The sequence below is a fragment of the Apiospora phragmitis genome (assembly GCF_038363925.1).
Source record: "Apiospora phragmitis strain CBS 135458 chromosome Unknown utg000010l:1.0-9815664.0:1.0-9183399.0, whole genome shotgun sequence".
Lineage (NCBI taxonomy): Eukaryota > Fungi > Ascomycota > Sordariomycetes > Amphisphaeriales > Apiosporaceae > Apiospora > Apiospora phragmitis.
In genome coordinates, this window is record NW_027117409.1 from 2,086,969 (window position 1) to 2,113,803 (window position 26,835).

A 26,835-nucleotide genomic window follows, 5' to 3' on the forward strand; every position below is an offset into this window, starting at 1 on the left:
AAACGATACTACTACACGCTTTCGGACGACTAGGTTGGGCGTGTCTTTCTTTCCCCAGAGAGCAGAGCAGAGAGTCGGACTCGTACTAGCCTCCAATTCGGGTGTGACAAGACACGGGAGGAAAAAGCTCGCAAACTTGCTCACGCTTAATATATTAAACTGACGGCTGCACGCCCCCCTCCTCTCACTAATAAACCATCGCTGGCTACTTCTCTCTTATCTGAACTTTCAAGGCCCAGGCCGGACCTCTTCGATCACTTCAAAACAACAACTACACAAACAATATCATCACGCCTAACCCCAAGCTATATACCCTACAGGACTGGTGCCTGCCTCTTCTACGCGACTAATACCACCACCACCACCACCACCACTACTACTACTACTACTACTACTACTACTACTATTACTAATACCCACTTCACTCGCTTTTTGCACCGACTAAGAAATATATTAAATACGCAATGGCACCTCACGGCGACATGGCAGACATGGATATGTCAGGGGGAGCCTCCGGGATGGACATGCCGGGCATGTCGGGGTCCGGCTCGTCGTCGTCGGGCGGCATGATGATGATGATGTCGGTGTTCCAGACGTCGCAGAAAACGCCGCTATACTCGATGGCGTGGACGCCGCAGAGCGTGGGCGGCTACGCGGCCACGTGCATCTTCCTGATCGTGCTGGGCACGATGCTACGCGGGCTGCTGGCGCTCAAGTCGATCCAGGAGGCCCGCTGGCTCGACCGCGAGTTCAAGCGCCGCTACGTCGCCGTCCAGGGCAAGCTGCCCCTGGCCGAGCGCGTCTCGGCCGACAGCCTCGCCAAGAAGATGACGCTGTCGGAGAACGGCGTCGAGGAGGACGTCATGGTCGTCAAGAAGGTCCAGACCCACGCGCGCCCCTGGCGGCTGAGCGTCGACCCCCTGCGCGCCGTGATTGATACCGTCATTGCTGGTGTTGGTTATCTTCTGTACGTTTCATCATCCTCCGAGTCCAAAAGGATACACTGAGCTAATATCATGGTTCTACAGCATGTTGGCAGTCATGACGATGAACGTCGGTTACTTCCTATCAGTACTTGGCGGTGTTTTCGTGGGCAGTCTCTTGGTTGGCCGCTATACTGTTACATCAGAGCACTAGGTTCGGCTTGATCCTGCATTGGATATATATTGCTCGCTCACGCGGGGGTTTTGCTGTGGACATGACTTTGATGAATGGACACGAAAAGGAAGATGGACAAGGTCAATGGATTTGAATACCCCCTTGAACCTGTCGAATGTGGGTTTGGCACACGGTTGAGGGAGGAAAGGGAGAAGGGATCCCCATGATTAATTACTGAGGGACGGGAGTGGGCGTTAAGCGAAAGCGAGCGTCATGTTACATGTGGATTAATCATTCGATATCACCATCGTCGTCAATCCAGTTACCCTCGAAGGCCCCCTTCCTCCAGTCTGCCCAGACTTCGGATGTTCGTCACCATCCATTGGCATTATTCAGTCAATGCGTGATTCAGAAGTACTGGTACATCGGATAGCCCCTACTCGCTATGTGGTAGTGTTGCAGAAACATGCTCATTCTCGCGCAAGCATTCCCCCACTTGCCTAGGCTGGCTTTTAACACTCCCGCAGACTCCACTTCACGAGCCAGTCAAGACCCGGGAAATGTGAGGTTGAGGCTCGCTGAAACCTGGTCGTCCACAGTCGCACCTTGCATCATCAGACAACGAACGGTCAGGCTGCTAGGTATAGAATGCATAGAAAGAAAGATGACGATATTAATACACTTGCTATTACATATAGAGAAGGGCTTCACAATATGCCAATCTGTTTTCGTACTTCGGAGCTGGAACGATACAAACCCAAATACGTAGTAGTACTAACGGATCAATAGGCGCTTCCCATGTTCCTTGCCTTCGCCTTGCCGAAAGCGTGGACCTCGGGTCTATTCCCGAAACAAATAATTGATTGATTATTATTATCTGCCGCATTCGGCACTTGGTTACGAGATCGTCATCTACCTATCCCTATTCGGAGGGAGACACAGAAAGACAAGAGCTTAAATCAATCACCCCTCCCCCACCCATTGCCGTTCTTTTTTTATCTCCAATATACCTATGTAAGGTACCCCCCTATGAACCACAACACCCCGGCAAGCTTCAATGTCGTTTTCGTCTTCCCTCACCCCTCACCCTCATTCTAATTCTGACTTCTTCCTTCCTGGATTTGCTCCCCCTCTGCAAGCTTTCATATCCATCGACCAACGGCCTGGTGGGCAACGACGACGGGGATGACGGTATCATGAGAAAAGGCACCTGAGTGCCGGGGGAGAGGGAAGTGGGGAGCGTTGCACCATACGAACCATAGCGCAACCGACGACATACGACTATTACTATTGCTCGCTTTCTCTATTACTGGAAGACAACCGACGTTGAGCAGCATCTTGGTATATTCCCATGGGTTCTAGCATTTTCACACGCGCATCGATAGCAGCCAAACAGTCTCGAGGGCGAGAGCCAGCTGCCCTGTTTGCTGTATGCATTGAGTGAGGTGTCTATAGGACGACTGTGTATCTCGATGGCCGGCGTCTCGATTATGACACGGCTAAGATATGCCATTCCTTCCTTACCCAGTTGTACGACTTGAAAGGGGTTTCCCACCCGTGGCTGGCCCACGCCTCGCGCCTTCAACTACCGCCTGTGATCATAATAAGAACGAAACAGGAAAAGACACTGCCGGTGGGGTCACATGAAAACCGAAAACCAATGGTAAAATAGAGCACGATTACCAATATCATTGTGTGGTCGACTCTAAGGTGTGGAAGTTACTATCATACATTCCGCCTTTTCCATGGGAATCCATAAGATTGACGCAATAGGTATCTTTGATTTGGGAAACATTGCCAACTTAAACCGCCGTCGAACGGGTGACCGGGAAAGGCACCTTCGCAGGAGGCATGTATAGTGTAGCAATGTGTGGTGCGACGATGACGCCCGACTCATAGACCTTTCGGCACGCGGGTTCAATCCTCTGCCATCATAGCCACACCACGCATGATTCATGATTTCGTCCGTCGTAATCCCTACGCAGAACCCCTAGACTCCTCCCCTGGGCAATGCATAGAATAAGCTGAGTCGATGTGCGCCATATTCAAGTCACCGACCAGTTCAGCGCCCCCTCTCCTGACGGACCGGAACCAGATAGATGGAACATTGGAAAACAATAAAAAATTCAACCATGTGCTCTTGGGATAATAAGCACAGACGGTTATATATCTCATGACGAGATGATAGCACAACTCCAACGTCCATGAGACCATGTACAAACATGATCTTGGAATAGAAGTGTTGAGATTAACTTGCTGAAACATCGGATCATGCATGTGAGGCGTAATCGTCCGTATTCTCCGAGACAGAGTCGACGGTTGTCCGTGTTCATAGGAGAAGAGAACATGGACTGTAATCGTCGCGATCGAGGATCAAAAAGAACAAAAAAAGGAAGAATAAAAGAGCAGTAGAATCAAGGCGACCGAACAACGCCGCACCGTAGCCTCGAATATTATGACGCAAGGTTTATCAAAATTCGGTAGGAAATGAGAGGCTCGTGTGAATGCAATTATATTCTGGGTATCAGGTTGGCGCAGGTGAGAACAAATCGAGTTTGTCACAGTATTGTCGTTACGATTGATGTGAGCTATGCTGTGGCATGCCGGATTGCGGAGGCATGGCGTACTGCGCGCCGCGCTGCTGGACGTAACTCGAGTAAGCCAAAGCCTGCTGGGGATCGATAGGCACGTTAGGCATGCCGTAGCCAGGGGGCATGTGGCTCGGCGGCATTCCTGGTCGGCTCGATTGAGGTGGCAAGTGTTGATTCGGAGGCTCCTCAGGCGATTCCACTTGTTGGTTGTCGTCGACGTCTCCATTGCCAGGGTTGGGTTCAGGCGCATTCAAGCATGCCTGTAGAGAAGTTAGCAAGTAGTTATGCGATGGCTGGGCGGACATTGTAGATGTATTATCGTACCTGAATCAAGTTCTTGCCCTCAGCCTTGGTGACGAGCGGTTGCAACTTGGGTGTTGTAAACGTGTAGACGAGACCGGTTTCTGAAACGACCAGAAGAAGCACCTGCGTGCCTGTGAGGACAGAGAGCTCGTAAGCCTGTAGACACCAATGTTAGACGTGTTCATTAAAAAAATCTGTGCAAAGCAATCGCGTGAAAACGATAGAGGAAGAAACGCGCTGGGTCAGATAGCGAGCAGCTAGCAGTCGCGTCAAATCCACGCGCAGTGAGGTGCTATACGCATTGATGGACGGAATTGCTCAACTAGGTGGGCAATAGAGTGTTGGAACGTACCTTCTTCATAATGCCCGCCTTCCGCTTCGAGAAGGTAATGTGGCGACGCGACTTGTCGGTGATGAACTTAATCTCAATCTTGCGACGCTCGCGTCCACCCTTCTCATCGTCGTCATCATCGTCGTCGGCTACACTAGGGCGAGCGCGCTTGACACCGCGAGGCTCGGCGCTACCGTTGCTGACGGCATGGCCGTCGTCGAGATCGTTGGGCGACGTTTGGTCGTGTTGGTCGGTGATGTCGGCCATGGTTGACTGGCAATACTACGAGGGTATCACGAAAAAGGCAAAAAAAAAAAGGTTGGTGGAGATGCTGCTTTGAGTGTGGTGCCGACGACCTATACTGAATCTGGCCTCGAGCGGAGAGAGCCTCTTTCTGTAGTTGGTAGTTGGATCAAGCTGTTTTTGTTGGTAGCTTGTTGTAGTAGGCAGGCGGTGGCAGCGTTTTGAGCGGGAATGGGGTGTGGGTGGCAGGCAATTGCAGCCTGTGCTTCTTTTCTGTCTGGGTTTTTTTCCTTCTTGGGACTGGAGGGAAGCAGAGTAAGAGTGACCAGAGAGGAAAGGTCAGGTCCAGAAATGGTGCTTGCGCCTTTTTCTGTTCCTTGGGTCGGTGGATGTCGAGGGGTTGCGAGTTGGGTCCCCGGTGTAAGTAAAGTAGGTGCGTGCTTTCAGTGGCACTCACTGGCTGGTGCAGGTGCTGGGGGCCCTTAAGTGGGTAGGGGCGAGTAGTAGCGTGAGTGCGGGTGCAAGCAGGATTGGTTTGGCGTATGAATCGTGCCTGGGTGAGTGGGTGTGTCTGTACCTTCCAATCAATCAATACATTGCCTGCTGCGACCTTCCAACCGATGCTGCCTATTGATTGATTGATTGACTGATTGTCAAAAGACCGATTGGGGGGCCCGACTGATTGGATGCCCTATTGACTTGGGAAAAAAGGTGGGACCTACCTTGGTTTGAATGGAAGGAAGCCAGTCAAGTGTCAGAATCAACTAGGAATTCTTTTTTTGACTACTTGCTTTGTTTGACAGGCGGATGGCGTTGATAAAGGTGTTAGAATAAGCCGTGGCAGAATTCCTAATGGGGTATTGAATGGCAGTGTTTCCAGCTTGCTTGGGTTAAGCTTGGGTCGCCCGCGGGTGGTCTGGTGGATGGATGGGGTACGGGTATCTTTTTCGGGGTGCCTTCAGTGTTCTGTGCTTCGCTCCTACGCGTCAGGTTGTCAGCAAACCAGGCAACTACAGGTCAAGTTTAAAGTAGGGCGGGCTGGAGCGGATGGCCACAGTTACACGTCCTTCCTAAACCAAAAAGAGAGAAAACGCCAAACAGGACCCGGGGAACAATGAGTGGGCAGTGTAATGATACATTGTCGTAGGTATACACATATCAATAAATACATGTATCAGAGGACTCGGTCCGTTGGCTCGTTTGTCCAAGAATCAATCAATCAATCCGTCCGGTCCATGCAGCCAACCGAATGGTTGACAATGGCGACTGGATATCAGAGAGAGAGAATCAACAACGGCCAGCAAACGACTTCGATCCGAGCTGCGCAGTTGTGACCAATGAATGGCATGGCAGTGGAAGGGAATAGGAAAGCATAAGAAAAGAGAAAACCCAGACACATCATCAGCAATTTATCAAGAGCATACATACATAGGATAAGGTGTATACACTGTCAATAAGAGGCAATGAATATGAACATACTCAGACAGACCGACAAACAGGTAGAGGTATAAACAGATAGATAGAGAGAGGCAAGCGATAGACAGATTAACGACAGTATGCACTTACAGTAAGCTTTATTATTTCTGGTGTTGTTTCCCTTCTCGGTTCCTTTACACACAAGAAACCAAACGGAATTCGATGTCAGTATCAATTCAGGAAAGGTGAATGCGGGATGATTGAAAAGAGGATAGCGAGGTGGTAGCACACGGGCTCTTGCGGTCATGACCAGACACTTTAAAAGGCAGAAGGCGGGGACGTGGCGGCCTTTGGAGAATATTCAAAATCCTCGGGTCTGTCCTAGTCCTCTACCTAATCCAAGGGAGGAGTCTACTCCAGTCTGGACGCTAGCGAATGGAGACTCTCCCCATCCAAGAGATTGTCTCTCGCACGCTTGCTCGTCCATGGATGGGTACCGACCCCCAGCTCTCAATCCAGGTGTTCGTTTCTTCAAACCCCATGAACCATTAAATGAACAGTGCAGTGTGGGTGGACCCCCGAAAGCAGCCAAAAGGGGGGCTGGGATTGGGTGGTGGATGGGGGTCGGGTGCATTTGATGGACCGGGCATGCTACTCGACTGTAACACGAGCATTCATACTGTCCATTCTACATATATCCAAGTACCTCGATTTTATCAGTAGTAGGTGGCTATCGTTGACTGATCTATTGATCTGCCCTAGCTATCTGATAAGTCTATAGATGGAAGTTGATAGTTCCGTTGTGATTGCTTCAATCACGAAACGTGGGCGCCCCTTTTGAGTTTGAACACTACCGCATGGCAAGTGTGTATATGTTTGAGGTGCATGCGAGAAAGGTTGGAAGATAAGCCGTTTCGAAATCCCGTTGGTCACAATTATGTGAGCAGGTACGTCAGATACATTAATATGCCAGAGTTAATAATGCCATTGTATCGATTTGCTAACATGGGCATTTCACCATGGAGGAGTGCGAGCTACCACTACCAGCTCCATTCCAGCACCCAAGCCTCTATATACTGTATTAGTCAATCCCATCAATCAATCCTTGGGCCCTACGAGTCAGACTATTCCCCAAAGGGAAGGACATCCCTTCGGGAAGACACCGCGAAAGGACGACCCGCGAGACTCTAGGCAGTACAGTAGACTCGAAGGGGTAGGTAACACATGACGGACAGACACGTTGATCATGGATGTACTTATCCATCGGTCTGTGTGCAAGCACATATGTTAGAGAAGAGCGAAGATACTAGAATTGAATAAAAAAAGAGTCTGCCCTCAGCTACGTACTCGGAGCTTGACACCGCCGGCAGTGTCAAAGATGACTCGACTAAGCAATGTAATACCTTCTTACATAGCCAGAGCGTGGTGTGGCTGCATTTGACAGACAATGCTTACCTCAGTGCTAGGTGATCTAAAAAGCATACGAGTCTGCGGGCGGCTCTTCCTCCGTACTCTGGTAGCTTTGCAGCCTGCCGCGTCCAGACCAGTCACTCAATGTTCCCTTGCTCCACGATTGAACCCTGGCGTGTAATCTGCAAAGTAAGATGAGTTAGGAATAGTGCAAAGCCAAGTCCGTACCGTAGATGCCATGAGCCGCGGGAGCTCATCCTCTTGCCCATGTCCATATCAATCCTGGAGCTAAGGCATGCCTGGATGGAGGAGCATATCGTTAGCTTAGGTAGGTACTTATCTAAAGTTCCTTGAACTTCGTGCAGCACCGGCGCTAATTGCGCAAAAGCTGCTGCAGGCTATGGCCCTGGTCATGACAGTTGAAGCGGCAGCAACTGCACGCGGTCTGGCCTTGAGAAGACGAGTGTCACTGTTGCGTCGTGCCCGCTCGGCCGCTTAGCTCGCTTCCCGATTACCTGCAGCCAGTCAAGGACTTGAGTAAGGAACCTTTGGGGCGGCATACCGAAATAGAAAAAGGCAGACCTTGACAGCTGATTCCTATGTTAGCCAGCACCATATCTGCTTCTCGCGTCCGGCAAGAGGAGATATCGGTCGTGCTTTGGAAAGGTCCCGGCTCTGTGATTCCTACATACATGTAACCAACCTAGTTCCCATCCTATCCTGGGCTGGGGTGCTAGCAAAGTGACAGCCATGCCATGGACTGACGATACAAAGTTGAGTGGGGCGAACGCCTGTCTTTGTTCGTGGTTGCGTGGGGATCGGGAACCGCTCAGTGCAACGAAGAACCTTTCCCAGCAAGTAAGTTTAGTGCGTCGGTCCCAGCTACCAGCTGACAGGCGCAGTGTAGGATTTTGATTGATAGTGCTTACAGGGCTCCATAAGACGCAATCAATCGCTGCTACCTAGGTATTCGTACATGCTGCATACCACCAGTACATGTGCGCCTACGAGACGGCCTGTAGATCAATCAGGTAGTAGTATTCTGTCTCCCTTCCTCGGCCAGGAGGATTTCGGCCTTTCCAAGCTAGATTGACCGAATCCCTGGCATGACATTCACGTTGTTGATAGCTACGGCCATGGGCCGTCGTTGCTCCGTTGTTGCCATTGAAGACCCGGCAGGGATCTCTTTCGCGTACGACACACCCCCGGCACTCATCGACTTCTGCAGGGCGAATTGTGCAATCATGGTCACGGGCAGAATCACGGTAGGCAGGCAGCATATGTACATGTAGACTGGAGGGGACAGGGTGTGGGGTTTGTCATCTCAAAGACCTTTTTCGCCAACGAGATTGACCCCCATGTAAGAGGCATTCATCGTTAGCGAGCAGTTGTTGGTAGACACCATCATGACCATGTTGCCTGATAGGCCGTGCTGGAGCTAGATAGGCCCACAATGTCGACGGGCTCTGCAACTAAGGAACTAGAGAGACCGGGGACATGGGCAAGGATCGGAAGCATTTGGGCAGTATCCGTCTCGCCGTCCAGGTCATTTTTCATCGCACCGTGGGTCATTACGCTGATGCAGATATCGACAACCACCAACGTGATGGCGAAGGCGTGGCTCGCAATTGCGCGAAATGGCGTGTCTAAGAAAACTAGAACATGTCTTCTGTTTTTCTCTTACTGCCCTCGAATACTATTGCAAATGGATTGCCTTGACCCGACAGGTATGTACGCGAGGATGGCCAGTCTGCCAGTGACTCAATACAGAATTCAATACACATCTCTAGGGGATATGTACGTACATCCATTTGTGTACTGGTTGGCGAAGAAGAAAGTCTTTCCGCCGACGCCAAGCCGCCATGGCTATCATTTCAAGTATGACAGGGATGTCAAAATTAGGGACTCATGAAAGCCGTTGACAGGGGAAATGAAGCGGGGAGCAGCCTGATAGCGCTAGTTGCAATGACCAATGAGCTAGAGGCCCATCGCTAAGAAGAGGAAGAGGGAGAAGAAAGAGAGACCCAAGGCCACCTGCAGGGTCAGGTAAGGTTGGCTCTTGGGTTACGGGTTGTGAATGGGTGGGAATCTTCATGGACAAAGCTCTCCGGAGCTTGTTGATTGCGATCGATGATCGGGCGTTTACAGCAATGACGTTATATAAAAATTATATAACATGCCATGACCTCAGTTTGGTATTACACACTGTTAATCACAGACCGGCCGATTTGTAATACTTATTGGATGGATGAGCAAGCCTATGTATACATGTATCCATAGTATTGGTCCCCAAGAACCAAGTGATCGATCTCTGATAGACACATGCACAGGGCTGGCCAGTAGCTAGCAATAGCCGGGACAGAATATATATTGGACGTGCAGTTGTCAAGATTAAGCATCCTGTAAGGCAAGATCCTAACCCATTGCGGCGCCTCATCCCTCATCGATTCTGCTAGGGACAAGAGCCGCAACGCTTTTCCCTCAGTAAACACCTTATTTGCTCGCCATGCCTATTTGGCTCTAAGGGGGGATCTGAACGACGGCTTTTAATCGCAGCGTTGCCCTGTTTCCTGAACTCGATAGGAATGGTGCCGGGGTTACCGGCTTTCCGCAAGCGAACAAGGAGGGTGTGGAAGAATTTAGGTAGCACAGTCACGCCAAACAAGGGATGGTGTCCCCAAGGCATATGTACAGAATCCCGAAACCTTCAACAACGAGCTACATACATAGATATTCTCTTGAGCAGGAATCCGATACATTAGGGATCTCACACTAATATGAATGACATCTTGTACCCAGGACTAGGCATATCCTGGTTCCCGTCTTGATACGGTACTTACAGTAAGTAGGTATTGGTGATGAGTAATTGAGTGCGCAGCATATTGGTATCTCGAAACATGTCGCTGCCAACTCAAATATGGTTACAGAAATAGAGGAAGAAACAAAGATGGCTGGGATTTGGATTCAAGTATTGGATGAAACTTCTAAAATCGGTACACAAGAGTTATTTAGGTTCCTTGGTTTGTTCTAGTCGGGCAACCCAGTATGCCATTTACTGGCTGTCTCAAATGTTGTACACCATGATCTTCTGCCAAAGGTCTGCTCAGCAGCTAGGTATGCAGCGAAATGAAACCGCGGCTTCCGTTCAGCGCAAGACAGGCCAGAGCACATATCTTTGGGAACAACCGACTGGATGTGCGAATGACCTGGCGCCCATGGGGGAGGATGCCTCGCATCAAAGAATTTGAGGTAGCTGGGTGCTGCTCGGCTGTAATGCTGGCAATCCAGTTGATGAAAGTAGACCCGGCACCGGCGCTCACGATCCTGATCTTCTCTGCTCGATTCCAACAGGATGGCCACATACCTGCCGGCTCGATCTTTGGTGTATCGGATTTCCATGTAACGACCTTTCCTTTGGACCTCGACTCATTTCATATACTGTAGTTCCGGGATGGTGGCTCTGTATGCGGTCGAGCTTGTAGTTTGACAGAGGTCATACCGCATGTATTGAGCCATCCTCGATAGTGGCCGATCTCGACACTGTGTATTCATCGGTGACATCACGCCATGCCGATGGTCATTGACCTGAACATCGGGCTCATCGGCGTCAGGGAGACCGCCGGACGAAGTTCTCCCATCACCTCACGGGACAGAAGGGACGGAATGCGCGCATCGACTCAGTGACATACGACGAGGCACAGAGCTGAGCAGGATAAGGAAAGCCTCAATGTTTTATGTTTAAAAGGTATGGGATGATGGCACCTCCTGATGAGTTTAAAGCACATGACGCCACTATGTAAATCTTGTCACTTGGATGGTTAGATCTTTCCGACCCTGGCGATGCGGCACGATGATCTTCAAATACTCAATGCCCAATGCCTCTTATTCCCGCTAGTCTCAAACCGCCCCATCCATCCGTGCAACAGCACCGACTACAGCCAGTACCAACTATGTATATTCGAAGTAAGAGCAGCAGTGTGGCGTCAATGTAGAACATGCGCATCTACGACAGACATTGATGAATATTTCATTCTGTACATGTAACCACGTCTTGTTCATCCCAGCAGAAGACTCATTTTTTGTTCGAATGGGATGGATGGTGAGTGTTCTGGTTGCTTGCCGGTAACCGTTCGAGAAGCTTTGAGCTGCTCTGCTCTCGGGTCTCACGGCTGCTGTCAGGGCGTTGGAGAAAGCGGTAAGTCGCTATGCTATTTCACCATGGTGGGCTCCAGGGATCGGGGGAGGCTCGAACACAACATGATTCGATTTCTTCGTGGAGCATGGATGAGATTCGAGACAGGCCCCGCCATGATTGGCTGAAGAAATACCACGGCCAGGCACACGTCCCCCTTCCTGGTACGTGCCGCCGCTCCGGAGCGCTGAAGCAGGTGCGGCACTCTGGCACTGCTTCAGATCTGGTGACACACTAACGGGCCATGAAACCTCGTGTGTCAGGAATCCCAACGTCGCCATTCGTCTGCGAGTGCTGTTGCATTATCAGGCGAGCGGAGTTGCATTGAGGCAGAGCACTGGGCAGAGCGCCCGGGTCCGCCAGTGCATTCGCAGAGGCCGGTGGAGTCCAACGGCGTTTCCTGTACGTTTCTGGTCGTGGTAAGCCCACTATGGTGGTCCGTCGTGTTGTCTCGACATGATTTTGGTTGTCGTCGCCAATTCTTCCCTTTTCTTGGCGTCCTTCCGCAGCGCTTCCCACCCAGGAACTCCTAGCCATTATTTTCTGACGGGGTTATGGCCTGGCGATTGTCTCTGTATATTCTTCTCTCCAACCTACGCTTAAGCCGTACTTCACTTCTTTCATCCTACTGTTTTGCCTAATCGCTGTGCTGGTTTGTTGCTTTTCGTTTCGATTCTCTCCCATTACTCTTCCGCTTCCCGGTCGAAGGCGTAGATTTCTTTTTTTGTTTGTCGTGTTGCTGGTTGGTATAGACGGACAACTCGACTCTTCCGTTCATTCGCTTGCTCTGTCGACAGCCTTTACTTTCCCTTCCGCGCCGCAAACGACTTGAATCATATCATTACTTAAAATACTAGACGCCGGTCGTCAGCATCTACGCCATCATCCAAAAATATCAGTCAGAATCTAGCACGAGTCTAGGAGTCACAAGGAGGAGAGTCTGAGCAGCCAAGTCCCGTGGGACCAAGAACTCCACTATCAAATTGGCTGCTCCTTGAAGGATATCGGCAAGATGGTCAACAAAATTATGGGCGCCTTCATGGCCGCCGATGGCCTATTCGCCATTACCGGTGCTATCATGATGGGCTTTTCCGTTACCGTGTTGAACACTTGCTTCGACCCGCCAACCGAAGGAGAGGGTGCTGCGAGAGACCTGCTGTACCGGCGGTTTCCCCTGCAAGGTGGGTGCAGATCTGCGGATATAATGCGTTAGGAGGCCCTCACAGCTAACAAATGATATAGCCGGTATCGCAAATGCTGTAATGGTCTTCGTCAACTTCGCCCTTACTCTTCCGGCCCTGGCCACTCCGGCCCGAGGACTGTTGAAGACTGCCGGCTACATGATTGCCGTGAACGCCCTCTTCAGTCTCATTATCGGCTTGGACTTGTGGATCACCACGTTGAAAACGAAGCAGGAGTTCTTCGAAATCTGGACTTCGCAGACACCGCAGGTCCAGTCTCTGTTGCAGACCCAGGTGCGTGTTTTCCGACCCCTGACAATACCTAAGGCCTACTGTACTGACTATGCTCCAAGTTCCAATGCTGCGGTTATTTCAACAGCACCTCGCCTGCTTTCGTTACCGATACCACCTGCCCGAGTCCTGCTGCCGCCAAGCTGATCAAAGGCTGCGCCGCGCCCCTGACGAGCTTTACCAACGTTTTCGTCGACAACATTTTCACGGCCGTGTTCGCCTTCGTCGGTGTCGACGTACTGCTCATTCTGGCAACAGCCTGCTTGATGAAGGACCGCAAGGAGCGTGAGCGGTTCCGACACATCGACGAGAAGAGTGGCGTCAGGCAGTTCTAAGCGTCGAACGACCTTGACCCGTTATCTTCTCGACATCAATCGCCGATGCGATCTGATCCTTTTACCTCAATACCATACCGTTTGCCATTGACTTGCATAATTCTCCTATCTGTACAAAAACGGTGTCATTGGAACGACTTGAAAATACGAGGATTCGACATTCTCCTCTTTCTTTTTAAGGGGGGTGCATTTGCCAGCAAGCCCATATAGCATACCCTAGAATTGTTCGCGAAGCAAAGCCATGCGCCCACTTGTTGTTTGACCTTGTATATACCAAGGGGCGCAGGCTGCAGTTTCCTGATGCACGGCGTTCTCAGAAGGCTTATGGAGGACACCAGCTTAATTGGGGACACGTTGGGTCCCCTTTCTTACTTCCCACAGTTTCCATTTCTTCCTCGTGTATAGCGGTGTATGACGAAGGTCTCGGGGAGGTACGAAATATATAGAAACAGCCAAAAGATATACTCAAACAACCTCGAATCTTAGCCGAAAGTGACGCCCAATTATCACGGCGGTGCCTTAGCTTAGATAAAGCCGTTTCCCACAAAATCAAGTAGGAAATTGAGCTAGGCATGAATTCAACTGTAACCTATCATGAGATTCTAGCAAGCCCTGTTTGTCTGGATAATTGCACGTGGTCCGTTGTACTTGGTCTATTCTATCGTTTGGTTGGGGTGCGCGGACGGACGGACGGACAGTCGATGATTCATCATTAGAGTTGCTGATCTTTCGTCTCACTAAGGAGGATAAGAATAGTCCGTCGATCAATTCCATTCGCCAAGGATTGAGTACAACATGCAAATATAGTATCATATTCTGACCTCGCATATACCAAATAACCTATAGTGTATAGTATGTGCCTTTCGCTTTGCACACAGGACACGTGCATAATAATACTTGCAGGGGGGTTTAGTCGACGGCAGCTAAGCTGCGCTTGGCCAATCATCTTACAACATCGTCTGCTACCACTTGCATCTATATACCCTGTCCACCTACCAGGTGCCAGCAACTACTTGCCGTCTGGCCACGCTAGGACGTCACAGGGAGGGAGCGGCATCATCAGTTGGGGTTATCCTTGTGGTTATCCATAGCTACATGGTCTCTCTGGTCCAGGAACAGTTTGACTACCACATAATCAATCACGCCAAGAGGAAGACGCCCAGTTGACTGGTCGGTCCATCCTGTTAGCAAAACATGTCAAAGCCCTGGATATTCGTGAGCCCGGCGAACCGCGGCATAGGGGCCGCCCTCACGCGCCACCTCCTCCGGGCGACCACGCTCCCCATCGTGGCCACCTCGCGCTCCACGTCGCCCTCGGAGACCAAGAAAGCGCTGTTAGCAGACCTGTCACTTCCTCCATCCTCATCATCCTCCTTTTCCTCGTCGGCTACACAGCAGCATGACCATGACCGTCTGACCGTGCTCCCCCTCGACGTCACGTCCGAGTCGAGCATCGAGCAGGCGTCGGACCAGGCCGCCGCGCTCTTCCCGCCGGAACGGGGCCGGTGGCACATGCACCTCGGCTTCGCGCTGCCGGGCGTGCTGTACCCGGAGCGGAGCCCGCGGCAGGTCGAGTACGCCGCGGCGCTCGAGACGTTCCAGGTGAACACGCTGGGGCCGCTGATGCTGATGAAATGGTTCGCGGACCGGTTCCTGCCGCGGAAGGGGACCGAGCTCCTCCTCCCCTCATCACCCTCATCATCACCCCATCATCACCACCAGAACCTCCTACTCACCCTCCCGCCCCACGCGACCTGGACGACCCTCTCGGCCCGCCTCTCGAGCATCGCCGACAACACGCTGGGCGGCTGGTACAGCTACCGCGCGAGCAAGGCCGGGGTGAACCAGCTGACCAAGACGTTCGACCTACACCTCGCGCGGCAGCGGTCCCAGGACAGGGCCATGGCGCTGGCGTACCACCCGGGCACGGTCCGGACCGACTTCACGCGCGAATTCTGGACGCACGTGCCGCGGGAGCAGCTCTTCGACGTCGACTACGCCGTCGAGCGGCTCGTCGACGTCGTCGTGGCCCAGGCCCAGCTCGACACGCACCGGGGCCGGTGTTGGGACTGGAAGGGGGAGGAGGTCTTGCCGTGAGAAAAAAAAAAGAAAAAAAAAGAAGATATCAGGAAGAAGGATAATAGGGGGCATTAGCCTTAAGATTTGTATCTGCTTGATTGTATAGGACAGAGTAAGTGATGATAAAAGGCACTCAGGTGTTAATAAGGGGTTGGTTTATTAGACTTTCAAGACCTGTCCATGAACTCACGCGTCAAGAGGCGACTAGTCGAAGGCAGCGTTCATATAAAGCTAGCTATTCGAAACAGCTGGGGGGACAGAGTGAAGGCGAAGAGATATATTCATAGATTAACAGTAGTCTCCATTGAATGGCCGTGGTTCCGTCCGCGCCTGATCAGTTACGTAGCCATACCTGAACTCCAATGATTTGGGGCCACTATATATTCCATGTCCGACTCTTTACAAGGCCACATCTTGGAAACTGGCACCATCGCCAGGTGTCGGCGGCACAGATTGTTTGTCGTCCGGTCCATCCTCACTTCCCGCCCAAGGTCCGGACCCCTGGACTGGTCGCAAGGCAAGTTTTTGGCCATCCTTGTCCTCCTGTCGCATCTTCTGTTCTGCGACGTTCGCTTTTGCCTTGTCCTCGGTCTTCTCGTCGTCGCTGTCACTGTCGTCATCGTCATCGTTATTCTCATCACTGCTGCTTTCCTCCTCCTTTTTGCTCTTCGGTTCTGCTGCAGCGGCCGTCTCGCTCTCATCGTCCTCCTTGGGTGGGGGGTTCGGCGGCAGCTCCTTATGCTGCGCAGCAGCAGGCGGGGCCCCCGACTGTGGCGCCGTCGAGTCGGAGGGGCTGACCTCCTCGCTGGGCGGGCCCGGCCGCAGCGCGTCGAGGTAGAACTTGGTGACGCCGAGGATGCGGCCCTGCTTCTCGCACGCCTCGACCCACTCGGGGCGGACGACGGGGATGTTCATCTCGACGGCCTTCTCCCAGGCCATGCCGCGGCCCTCGGTGGTGACGAAGTGGGTCGTGTCGATGCGGACGCCGTCGACAATCTTGGCGCCGATGCGCTCGACGGCCGTGGCCAGGGCGTCGCGCGTGGGCGCGGGCAGGACGCCCGTGGTGATGGTGATGCCGCTGAGGTCCGTCATCTTGTGGGTGCTGACGGTGACCTGCTTGGAGCTGAAGGTGCCGGCGCTCGTGCGCAGGACCAGGTGGAAGCTGTACTCGGTGTCGACGGCGAGGCCCGAGATCTTGGTGCTGTGCATGTGCAGGGGCCGCGGGATGTTGCCAGCCTTCTGCCCGTTGCGGTAGAGCGACAGCGAGATCAGATCGGCCGTCGCCAGCTCGATGGGGTCCCACTCGAGCACGACCGATGTCTGCGTGGCGTTACGGCATCGCAGCACGGGCACCGACGGCTCGCCCGCGCCGAACGCGCTGTAGATCTGGTCCTGGAGCGCGGCGAACTTCTTGTCGGCTTCCGATTCGGATGCGTGGTTGCGGGCGACGGTGATGTCGACAATGGAGCCCGAGGCGATGTTGGGAGGCAAGAGGATGGAAGGGAACTCGATCTGGTTGCTTCTAGTCAGTCCAAGGAGCCCAGGCAAGAGTGTCGCATCCAATGAAAAGGATGCAGAGGCATAGCCGTCTTCATAAAGTGTTCGCGACAGGTTGCGACCACAATTGATTCGGACTTGGGCCATCATGGGCAGTGCATGACCCTCTGGGACTCGGAGGTTGGGACACGTACTAATCGTTTATTGGGGGTGAGCAGCACAGTGACGCCAGCGTCGACTTTGCCGACGGTAAGTGAAACCAGCATTTTGTCTTGATCAGGTGTGCACGTTTGGCGACTGGAAAGGTCGAATGCGAGATTGTCCAGCAGTGTTTTCTAGAGATAGAGAAGAATTGGGCGGCTGTCCAAACTGCTGTCGTGTTCCTGTGCTTGTGCCCTGTTCCTGTTTCGAGGCGACGGACTATCCCAATTAATTAAAGTGCAGCGGCGATTGACCACTAACCAAGCTGCAAGCTTGGACCCCGGTCGGACTGATCTCACCCAAATCTGTACAGCCAACGCAATGTTACCTAAAGTCGGGTACTCTCAAGACTAGTGACTGAGAACCAGCATATATTGGAGCAGCGTTCATAGAGTTTATCGGGGGTATCTTCAAAATATACATATACACAACAGTTGCATTTACTTTCATCAGTACTGTGACCGCCATCAAATCAACGCAGCCACGCCCCTCCTCCGGGGCGGGGGCTTCTTGAAGTCCTTGGGAGACTTGGAAGATTTCCCACTGGAGTTCCCATTGCCATGCCTTAAACCTTGTTTCTGGCCTGGTCGACGGGTGGCCCAGCTCTTGTTGCCATCGCCGATTAGGTGCGGTTCAGCAGCGTCGAGCGCCTGCCTCATCGCCTCCAAGACCTGGGGGAACGTGTGCCGGCATAGTACGACCGGCACATGGGACTGCACTTTCAGCGTTCCGTACAAGGGCGGCGGCGCCTTGCCACCGGCCCTGCTGCCATCTCTCCGCTCCACCTGCCCATCCCGATCGTAGCCGCGCTCCCGGAGGGCCTCGCGGATCCCGCGCTGGATCCATCGCTTGGCCTTGCTGTTCACGATGGGCTTCGCCCCGTGGCCGACGCCGCTGTACCAGAGCGGCCGGTCCGCCCAGCCGGTATACATGTCGATGATGGTCTTGCGCATCGGGTGCTCCACGTTGTCGAGGTACTTCATGTGGTTGAAGTCGACGCAGTGGCGCGAGCACACCTGCATGGTGATACCGGCGATCCTGGCCTTGGGGATCTTGATGCTCCACATGTTGTGGGCGGGCGCCACCCGCTGGCTGCGGAAGAAGGCGGCGATTTCAGCGCTCGAATCGAACCGCTCGCTCAGCTCGCCGTTGCCGAACAGGGTGGGCTCGGGCAGCTCGGGCAGGCTGCCGGCTTGAAAATTGCGGTTGGAAGCCGCCCCGCGCGAAAATGTGGCGGACGTCAATATTTTCTGGCTGTTGCTGCTGCTGTTGCTGCCGATGCCACGAATCGAGGCATTAGCATGGTCGAGCCTCGGAGCGCGCGCAAGACGGGCCCATCTTGAAAGCCGCATCCCCGTCATGACCTCGACCGTTCCTCCCGAATTGTGACGTGGCAAAGGCGCATGACTTTGGGTTGCAGAAAGAAAACAGAAAAATGGAAAGTATTGGTCTTGAAGGCGGAAAACGGGTGGTGAACAAGGTTTCTCTGTGCCTGAGTAATAGTGGGTTTACCAGTTCAAAAATTGATACCCGGCCTAGTGCAGAAACGCCCAGCGCATTGGATGTTTCCGTCATAGCTGACCTCTAAAGATCTCCCACCCATACTGAGTTATACTCACCTACTCACTCACTCATATACACCCAAAGCTAATAGAAACACTTTGAACGGCTATTGTATAGAAAGATATTTGCATGGTGGCTTTTTTTTTTCTCTCTTCCCTCTCCTAGGCCCAACATCTATTTACACATTGCCACATCGGGTATACACAGGCCTGCAATAGTCGGAACTACAAACGAGCTCATCGCAATAACCAAGGCTGTCTATGTTGTCGAAACAGAGCCTTATCATTTTGTACTCCGGGTAATTTTCTATCTTAGTGGCTTATCCCTTGTAAGCCGAGGGGCCGACCATCAACTCAGGCTTCACGAGCTGGTCGAACTCTTCCTCGCTCAAGGCCTTCAATTCCATGGCGCTTTCCTTGAGGGTCAGACCCTTCTTGTGCGCATTCTTGGCAACCTTACTAGCCATGTCGTACCCAATTTTGGGGTTCAGGCAGGTAACAAGCATGAGTCTGTTATCGCGCTCGTTAGTGGTGTAATCGTATGCATGGACATGGCACAACTTACGACTCCTTCATGATGGTTCCGATCTTCTCCTCGTTGGCTTGAAGACCGAACACCAGGTTCTTCTCGAACGAGGCCATGCCATCAGCCAGGATACGGCTGCTATGGAGCAGGTTGCGAATAACAAGGGGCTTGTAAACATTAAGCTCGAACTGGCCGTTCATGCCACCAATCGTAGTAGCCACGTGGTTGCCCATGACCTGGGCGCAAACCATGGTCAAGGCCTCGCACTGCGTGGGGTTGACCTTGCCAGGCATAATCGAGGAGCCGGGCTCGTTCTCGGGGAGAATCAGCTCGCCAAGACCACAACGGGGACCACTGCCAAGGTATCGGACATCCTGAGCGATCTTGGTAAGAGAACCAGCAAGCGTGTTCAGGCAACCGGATGCTTGGACAATGGCGTCGTGTGCAGCAAGAGCCTCGAACTTGTTGGGAGCAGTCTTGAACTCGGTACCGGTCATCTTGGTAACTTCCTCGGCGATAGCCTCGGCGAAACCTTGGAACGTGTTGATACCGGTGCCCACAGCGGTACCTCCTTGGGCAAGCAGTCTCAGATCAGGCAGAGAGCTCTCGACCCGCTTGATGCCGAAGTCCAGTTGTGCAACGTAGCCCGAGAACTCCTGCGCCAGGGTCAGGGGCGTGGCATCCTGCAAGTGCGTTCGTCCAATCTTGATGATGTTCTTGGCCTCGAAGTCGTCCACCTTCTTCTGCAGTGCGTCCCGGAGGGACTTGATGGCCGGCAGGAGCGAACCCTCGAGCTCAAGGACGGCGGCAATGTGCATGACAGTGGGGAAGGTGTCGTTGGAAGAGGCGGAGCGGTTGACGTGGTCGTTAGGGTGGACCGGCTTCTTGGTGCCCATGGTTCCGCCGAGGATTTCGATGGCGCGGTTGGAAATGACTTCGTTGGCGTTCATGTTGGACTGGGTGCCGGAACCGGTCTGCCAGACGACCAGAGGGAAGTGGTCGAGCAGCTTCAGGTCGGCAACCTCAGCAGCGGCTTGCTGAATGGCCTTTCCGATCTTCTCGTCTGGATTGGAGCATATACTGGTAAGTTTGCGCCGCTAGTGCTGAGGTGTAGATCATATCATGTAGGGACATCAGACGGGGAACTAAACCATACCGAGTCCATAGCGCATGTTGACAGTAGCGGCCGCGCCCTTCAAGATACCGAAGGCCTTGACAATAGGCGGGGGCATGCGGTCCTGGGGCTGGTTGATCTTGAAGTTCTCGAGCGATCGTTCGGTCTGCGCTCCCCAGTACTTGTCGGCGGGGACCTGAACCTCGCCAAAGGCATCGGTCTCGGTTCTCGTGTTGGCCGACATGCTGATTGCGGTTGCGTGCAGGTTGCGCTGGAATCGTAGGGGGTATGAGGGGGATAGAGACGCTGCCAGAAGAGGATTTGGAGGGGATAGCAGTAGAGAAGGACGATTTAGAGGATGCGGAGGTCTTGCATGTGCAAGCGATTGCCAACCGCGGCGCGGCCTTGGACCCGAGGAGGCTTCTGGCTGGGCCGGCAGCCGCAGCTGTAGCTCTTACTGATCGAAGCATGATGCGGGTGACGTGACGTCGGTCGGTCGGTCGATTTGGGGCAGTTTCCTCCAATGTTTTGTCGAAAAGGGTCTTTGGGGTCTTTGTACAGGTACGGTACAGAGCTGGTTAAGCGGGATAGAGCTTGCCAGCAGTATAGTCAATTGATCAACTCTACCAAGTGATGCGGGGCCTCAAAAGAGTTTCTAATCTTCGTATAGGCTCTCCCTTTCTAATTGATAGGTATGAATAAAAGTATATTTGAAGCCGTCGTGAAAGGAGGGAGTAGTAGTAAAAAAAAGGAAAACGCCGCTCTACCAGATTTGGAAGTCGCAGAACCATTGCGACAAGCTTCCTGATTCACCCGTCTCGGAGCTCTATGTCATCCTTGTTTCCGACCCTACACCCGATGGATAACGATAAGGTAAGCACCACTTGCTGTACTCCGTACTCTAGCGCTGCTCCAGCTCTTCTGCTGTGGGATTATTCTAGCTCAGTTGCATAACAGTTGAACGAACACACTTATGCCTCGCCGCCTGTTGGCCTGCGCATTAATGGATTCACACAGGCGTTGTCTGGTTGGCTGATGATTGGTCCAATACATCAATTTGATGCAAGTATGTAAGCCATAGTTTACCTCAGGCAGGCAAGTAAGGCGAAGTTACAGGTGGCTTATTCTGGCTTTGTCCAGTACCTAAGACGGCAAAGGATGGTGCCCGCCCTGCTCCTGTTCCAATGGCACGCATAAAATGCCACTCGTCACCACAACATCCCACCTTTTCTGACTCCCACTCCACACACAGAGGGAAATAAACCCAGCCCAGGAAACATTGACGCACACACACACACACACACACACCCACCAACGGTCCTGGGAGACTACATACTCTGCAACTTTTTTTTTCTGTTTCTTTTCTGACAACCTTTCTTACCTGTCCATACCCTCTGACAAAGTCAAACAGTCGCAAATATGCCTAAGAACAAGGGAAAGGTTAGTAGATATTTTTCCCCATCCAACTTTCGTTGATCTGGCGGGGTCCTTTTTTCCCGCCACGTACCCCTCCCATCCCTCTTCAGCCCACTTCCATTTCAGTTGCCGTCCTGGTTGGCGCTTGTTGTGATTCGGTGTAGCCATGATGCACCATACCGGCGCACTCCTGTCTACTACCCTCTCTCATGGCCCTACGGATGGTGCTGCTGAGGCAGTGAACCCAAACCACGAGGTATTTCGATGACAACATACTGACTGGAGTAATCAAACAGGGAGGAAAGAACCGACGTCGTGGAAAGAACGAGAACGACGACGAGAAGCGTGAACTCACCTTCAAGGAAGATGGCCAGGAATACGCCCAGGTCGTGAAGATGCTCGGAAACGGTCGCCTCGAGGCCTACGTAAGCCGACCCCGTGTAGCCACCGTTACTTAACCTCGGAACAATTTGGCTGACCCTTTATCCAGTGCTTCGATGGTACCAAGCGCCTTGCCCATATTAGAGGCAAGCTGCGAAAGAAGGTCTGGATCAACAACGGCGACATCATTCTCCTGTCGTTGCGTGATTACCAAGACGACAAGGGTGACGTTATCCTAAAGTACAACGCCGATGAGGCCCGTTCGCTCAAGTCCTACGGCGAGCTGCCCGAGTCTGCCAAGATCAACGAGACCGACACCTACGGCCCCAACGAGGATGGCGAGTGCAACTTCGAGTTCGGCGACGACAACGCCGACTCGAGCGATGACGAGGGCGCCAACGCCGGCGGCAAGGAGATTGAAATCGACGACATCTAAAAGCCGCAAAAGGGTCAAATGTCTTGTCCACCTGTTGGGTCTTCCGCCTCGGCGCCGCCTTCAGAGCGTGGCGTCGGCAGACAGACATGCCATCAGGGAAAGCTGTCTTCTCTCCAACTCGGCACTATTATAGATGGCACCGAGTCCCGCGACAGTTGGGCATTGCACTCGTTGTTGGGGAGCCAAGGCCGTGGTGGGAGAGACGTCATGGCCGTACTTCTCTGACCATGTTGATAGAGTCGATTCGGGGACGTGAAACGGGATTTGCCATGGGGGGCTCTTTTCTTAAAACTTTCTTGGGACTTGCAGGCGTCCTGGGTTCTAGTAATGAATGATTGCATTAGACCTAATATACTTGCTTTGGCCCATATCCAATATATACAACATCTTCCTGATTTGAGTGCAGCAAGTAATTCTTGACGACACCGTGTATAATATGTTCGCAGGAGATTAATGAGGCTTCTCGGTATATCCTGTATACTACCCGTTCATACGTATTATATTGGTTCTGGGTGTCGATAACGGACATGCCGCATTCTGCTTTTCACATCGTCGCATTAATCCTTCCACTTAACGATCATCAAAGTCAAGCCGGTAGTGTGTAAGAGTCGACATCTTTATTCAAACTACTACTCTGTGCAACTACTACTTTAATCCCTACTGCTGCTGCTCCTTGCCACTTCTGGCCAAGACTCCCCCGACGCCGCCAATCCTTTTCGATCCTCTTCTGCCAATACAGAGCGACATTCGTGAAGGGGGCCTGTACCCTCTCATTGACCCATACTTCTCGAGCTGTCCGTCCATACGATCCTGTCAACCCAAATCTTTCGGGGCCACGCTGCTTTATGACAGCACATCGATTTGCCCAACTCATCCATGAGTGTTCTAGAACTCTCTGCACACATGGTATAAGTGAGATGATATCCCCTTGAATACAACGGCTGGAATCCGGCTTCTCCAGGATTCAGTGGTGCTTTCTTGCAGTTCTAGAAGACGCGATAAATCCAGTCCTTAGCCAGCTTGGGTATTGCCGCTGAACCCAGCCTTTTCTGGTAACCAGACTGGACACCCTCCCAAGGGGCCCGTCATCTTACCAAGTCACCATGTGCTAACTACTACTCCCAACCCAGCCCACATGCACCAAGCGCTAATCAGTTACCATTCATCATCATTGTCCTCGTCGTCTGCAGAAGAGTTAGTATATATCGATTTGGCTCTGGTCGGAGGGTTTTGATTGCTTGACTTACCACTATCGCCGACCTTCTGTTTCCGTTTCTGTAGCGCTGCGGCAAGTGCGTCCGCCATGCCGCCCCCTCCTGAACTAACACCTGCAGGCGGGAGGCCACTGCCGTGTGGGCCCGTATCACCACTTCCTCCGACGGTTGCTGCGCTTCGGTCACGAATCTGGCTTCTGTCCACCTTCTTCAGTGCGGCAATACCGCCAGCCTTTTGAATGTCGCCAAGCACGGCAGATCGAGATGAATCGGGCGCAGGCATAGCAGCCGCCGGTACGCCAGACCCGTATCCGCTGTCTCGGTTGGCAGGCGGCGGTGGTGGCGGCGGTGGCGGAGGTGCGCCCCTGCACCCCCTGGCGGAGGAGGTGGAGGAGGAGGTGGTGGGGCTCCTCCAGAAGTAGCTGGCATCGGCGGCGGCGGTGGTGGCGGCGGTGCGCCTGAGCTCGGTAGGGGTGGCGGCGGGGGCGCGCCCGAGTTCGGTAGAGGCGGCGGCGGTGGTGCGCTCGAGCTCGGTAGGGGAGGAGGTGGTGGTGCGCTTGAGCTCGGCAGAGGTGGTGGTGGTGGTGCACTCGTGTTCGGTAGAGGCGGCGGCGGAGGGGCGCCCGAAGCTGGGACAGGCGGAGGAGCGGGTACACTCCTTGGTGGGGGTGCCGGAACAGGTCTCGATAATGAGGGTGGCAGCGCTGGTGCGCTCGAGCCTGGTACCTTTGGCGGCAGTGACGGCGGAAGCGAAGGCGCGGAGGGGGTGTCTCGCGGAGGCGGAGGCGGCACCGGGCCTCTAGCCGGCGCCGGCGGGGGCGCATTGTTAAGGCGCTGGCCGGTGAAAGGGGAGGCACGCCGAATTTGTGACTTGAATCTTCATGGCCGTCCACTGGTGTTTTGGGTGGTCTTGGGGGAGGAGGCGGCCCGGAGCTGCCGCCGCTGATACACTCCTCTGGGGGGTTTCCATATGAGCAAACTTCCCAGCGTCCGGCAACGGCGGCGGAGCATTGAATCGCGGTCGAGGGGGTGTTGGTTCTTGCGGAGGCGTAGGTTCTCGCGTAACGGCATCTGCCTTGGCCGACCTTCGTGGTGCGGGCGGGGGCGGAGGCACGCCGCGACGAGATCCGGCCGTACTGTCTGGCGGTGCTGGCCGGCTGCTGCTTGGGGGTGGGGGTGGAGGAGGCGGTGCCCGGCCATGACCAGTGCTATGGCCGTTGACGGGCGGCGGAGGTGGGGGAGGTGCAGCTGCAGACTTGGGCACCTCGCCACCTTGCTCCTGTAAAAAACCCACGATGAATTCTTGGTTGTCTTTGATGAAATCGTCGGTCAGTCCCTGCTCGGTCAGGAAATTACCAAAGTTATCCCGCCAATGGGGATCGTAGGCCTCCAGCGTAGCAAACTCTGATGATGGCTTGTGGAAGCCGTTGGCACTGGCTGATGGTGTCCTCGAATGTGTTGGGGCCGGAGCCGAGGGTGGAGGTGGAAGACTGCCGTTTCTCGGCGACTCTGGGGGACTAGGGGCGGAGGCGTGCCTATGTCCTCCAAAGATGCCTCCGAAGAGGCCACCGTGCTTGGCGGGTTGCGCTTGATTCGAGCCTCCGAAAGGGGTGTTCCTCGTAGCCTTGCTGGCATTCTTTTCCCGCTCGTCCATCTTCTTTTTGAATTGTTTCGCCTCCTTCTCATCAACAAAAGACAAACCGGCCAGGCACTCTTCCAGCTCGAAGGTGTGGAAGAAGGTTCGGTCTTGGTTGTACGACCAGATGTCGAATATTTCTTGGTCCCATATTACTCCACGAGCGGCGGGCTAAGATACGGCAGGTCAGCGTGATTTTATCATATATACCATGCGTGCTCTGGAGTGACAACCTACAGATATGTCTACCAGCTTGAGCCAGTAAGTGTTTCCCACCAGGTCGTTAGCGAGCACGATAGCTCCTTGGAGACCCGTGTATGTCCATTTCGACCGGTTCGGAAATGCGACATACAGCCTGGCGACGGCCACTGCCTGGATTTTGTTTGTCTGCTTGGGAATGGTGCGCTTCACCGTTTCCTTGTCCTCGTCGCTTAAAATTGAAGGCATCGTCGAGGTCGGAGCGGTGTTGCTTTAGGTGGTGAGTGAAGAAGGAAAAAGGCCCCTTCGAGGTGCCTTCCTCACCCGTAGCAAAATTATCGGATTCGACAAGCCCGTGGGTAGCGGTAGTATTGCTTATGAGGTAGGCATTTGTCGAGACGCCGTGTTAGTTGGAGGTTTGACGACCAGCAAATGTCGAGAATGGGCTTCGGATTTGTCGAGATATTGCGCACAATGAGTATGCGTGGAGTGGTGGCGGCGCTTATTATTAGTAGTGGAATAGGCTGGTAACGATGGCGGCTATGTTGCGTTGCGTTGCGTTGCGTGGTGTTGGTATGAATCAAGTCGAATCAAACGAGATCCAGGCGGATTCTGTCAGAAGCTGGAAGGATTGGTCGGTATTATTGGTCTTGTGCCTTTACTCCGTCTGCCCAGCCCAGATGTGCTCTTGTGTGTCCAAGGCCAAGAGCGTCTTTTGGAGGCCCCGACGGTAGGTAAGTACAGCAGGTCCCTCTATTTTGGTGGGGGGCCTTCGTTTAATGGGTCCCGAAGCTATGGTACACACATACGGAGTACATAACCGTCCATCAGGTTCCAGAGTATCCCGTTGGACATAGCCCAAGGTGGACGATGATAGGGCCCCTGGAATGTATAAGTCGGTAAGTACGGAGTATCTGCCTGAGTATATTCAAGGCGAGTCTGTGTTCCCTAGGCCAGTCGGTATCACTATCGATGGCAGCCGATGTTTGATTACTCTTGTATGGTCAATAATGAATGTAACGTGAGTCGTTACCTAACCGCCAGCCATCGATGAGTGAAGAGACAGCGTACGACAACAGCAGGCCAAAAGTGCGCGGAATGCCACTTTACCGTCACTGTGCAGCAAACTTTACTACTAGAACCGTTCCCCCACTGGACGATTGTGCCTGGCCGCCTGGGCCTGG

At 53.2% G+C, this 26,835-nt stretch overlaps 9 protein-coding genes across 9 annotated transcripts; 4 read left to right on the forward strand and 5 right to left on the reverse strand.

Moving 5' to 3' along the window:
* Window positions 1–464: 464 nt before the first annotated feature.
* PG994_010418 (uncharacterized protein) lies at window positions 465–1,137 on the forward strand (the record flags this gene model as incomplete). The annotated part of the gene is made up of 2 exons (XM_066861827.1): window positions 465–967; window positions 1,029–1,137. The coding sequence occupies 2 exons, from the start codon at window positions 465–467 to the stop codon at window positions 1,135–1,137; spliced, it is 612 nt and encodes a 203-aa protein (XP_066710937.1).
* A 2,533-nt stretch (window positions 1,138–3,670) lies between these two features.
* PG994_010419 (MADS box) lies at window positions 3,671–4,590 on the reverse strand (the record flags this gene model as incomplete). Its single annotated transcript, XM_066861828.1, has 3 exons — window positions 3,671–3,949; window positions 4,014–4,148; window positions 4,345–4,590. 3 exons carry the CDS (start codon window positions 4,588–4,590, stop codon window positions 3,671–3,673), a joined length of 660 nt encoding a protein of 219 aa, XP_066710938.1.
* Window positions 4,591–12,596: 8,006 nt separating this feature from the next.
* On the forward strand, window positions 12,597–13,391 carry PG994_010420 (uncharacterized protein; the record flags this gene model as incomplete). Its single annotated transcript, XM_066861829.1, has 3 exons — window positions 12,597–12,765; window positions 12,827–13,059; window positions 13,119–13,391. 3 exons carry the CDS (start codon window positions 12,597–12,599, stop codon window positions 13,389–13,391), a joined length of 675 nt encoding a protein of 224 aa, XP_066710939.1.
* Window positions 13,392–14,585: 1,194 nt separating this feature from the next.
* PG994_010421 (uncharacterized protein) lies at window positions 14,586–15,488 on the forward strand (the record flags this gene model as incomplete). Its single annotated transcript, XM_066861830.1, has 1 exon — window positions 14,586–15,488. The coding sequence occupies one exon, from the start codon at window positions 14,586–14,588 to the stop codon at window positions 15,486–15,488; it is 903 nt and encodes a 300-aa protein (XP_066710940.1).
* A 381-nt stretch (window positions 15,489–15,869) lies between these two features.
* On the reverse strand, window positions 15,870–17,233 carry PG994_010422 (uncharacterized protein; the record flags this gene model as incomplete). Its single annotated transcript, XM_066861831.1, has 2 exons — window positions 15,870–16,982; window positions 17,162–17,233. 2 exons carry the CDS (start codon window positions 17,231–17,233, stop codon window positions 15,870–15,872), a joined length of 1,185 nt encoding a protein of 394 aa, XP_066710941.1.
* Window positions 17,234–17,635: 402 nt separating this feature from the next.
* PG994_010423 (uncharacterized protein) lies at window positions 17,636–18,529 on the reverse strand (the record flags this gene model as incomplete). The annotated part of the gene is made up of 1 exon (XM_066861832.1): window positions 17,636–18,529. The coding sequence occupies one exon, from the start codon at window positions 18,527–18,529 to the stop codon at window positions 17,636–17,638; it is 894 nt and encodes a 297-aa protein (XP_066710942.1).
* A 521-nt stretch (window positions 18,530–19,050) lies between these two features.
* Window positions 19,051–20,737, reverse strand: PG994_010424 (putative FUM1-fumarate hydratase; the record flags this gene model as incomplete). The annotated part of the gene is made up of 3 exons (XM_066861833.1): window positions 19,051–19,240; window positions 19,296–20,353; window positions 20,408–20,737. Coding segments are annotated over 3 exons (1,578 nt in total), but the record flags the coding sequence as incomplete, so codon positions are not given.
* A 1,018-nt stretch (window positions 20,738–21,755) lies between these two features.
* Window positions 21,756–22,603, forward strand: PG994_010425 (uncharacterized protein; the record flags this gene model as incomplete). The annotated part of the gene is made up of 3 exons (XM_066861834.1): window positions 21,756–21,810; window positions 22,083–22,211; window positions 22,277–22,603. Exons 1-3 carry the CDS (start codon window positions 21,790–21,792, stop codon window positions 22,601–22,603), a joined length of 477 nt encoding a protein of 158 aa, XP_066710944.1. The 5' UTR covers window positions 21,756–21,789.
* A 1,155-nt stretch (window positions 22,604–23,758) lies between these two features.
* Window positions 23,759–25,900, reverse strand: PG994_010426 (uncharacterized protein; the record flags this gene model as incomplete). Its single annotated transcript, XM_066861835.1, has 4 exons — window positions 23,759–23,787; window positions 23,851–24,536; window positions 24,675–25,624; window positions 25,691–25,900. The coding sequence occupies 4 exons, from the start codon at window positions 25,898–25,900 to the stop codon at window positions 23,759–23,761; spliced, it is 1,875 nt and encodes a 624-aa protein (XP_066710945.1).
* Window positions 25,901–26,835: the final 935 nt, after the last annotated feature.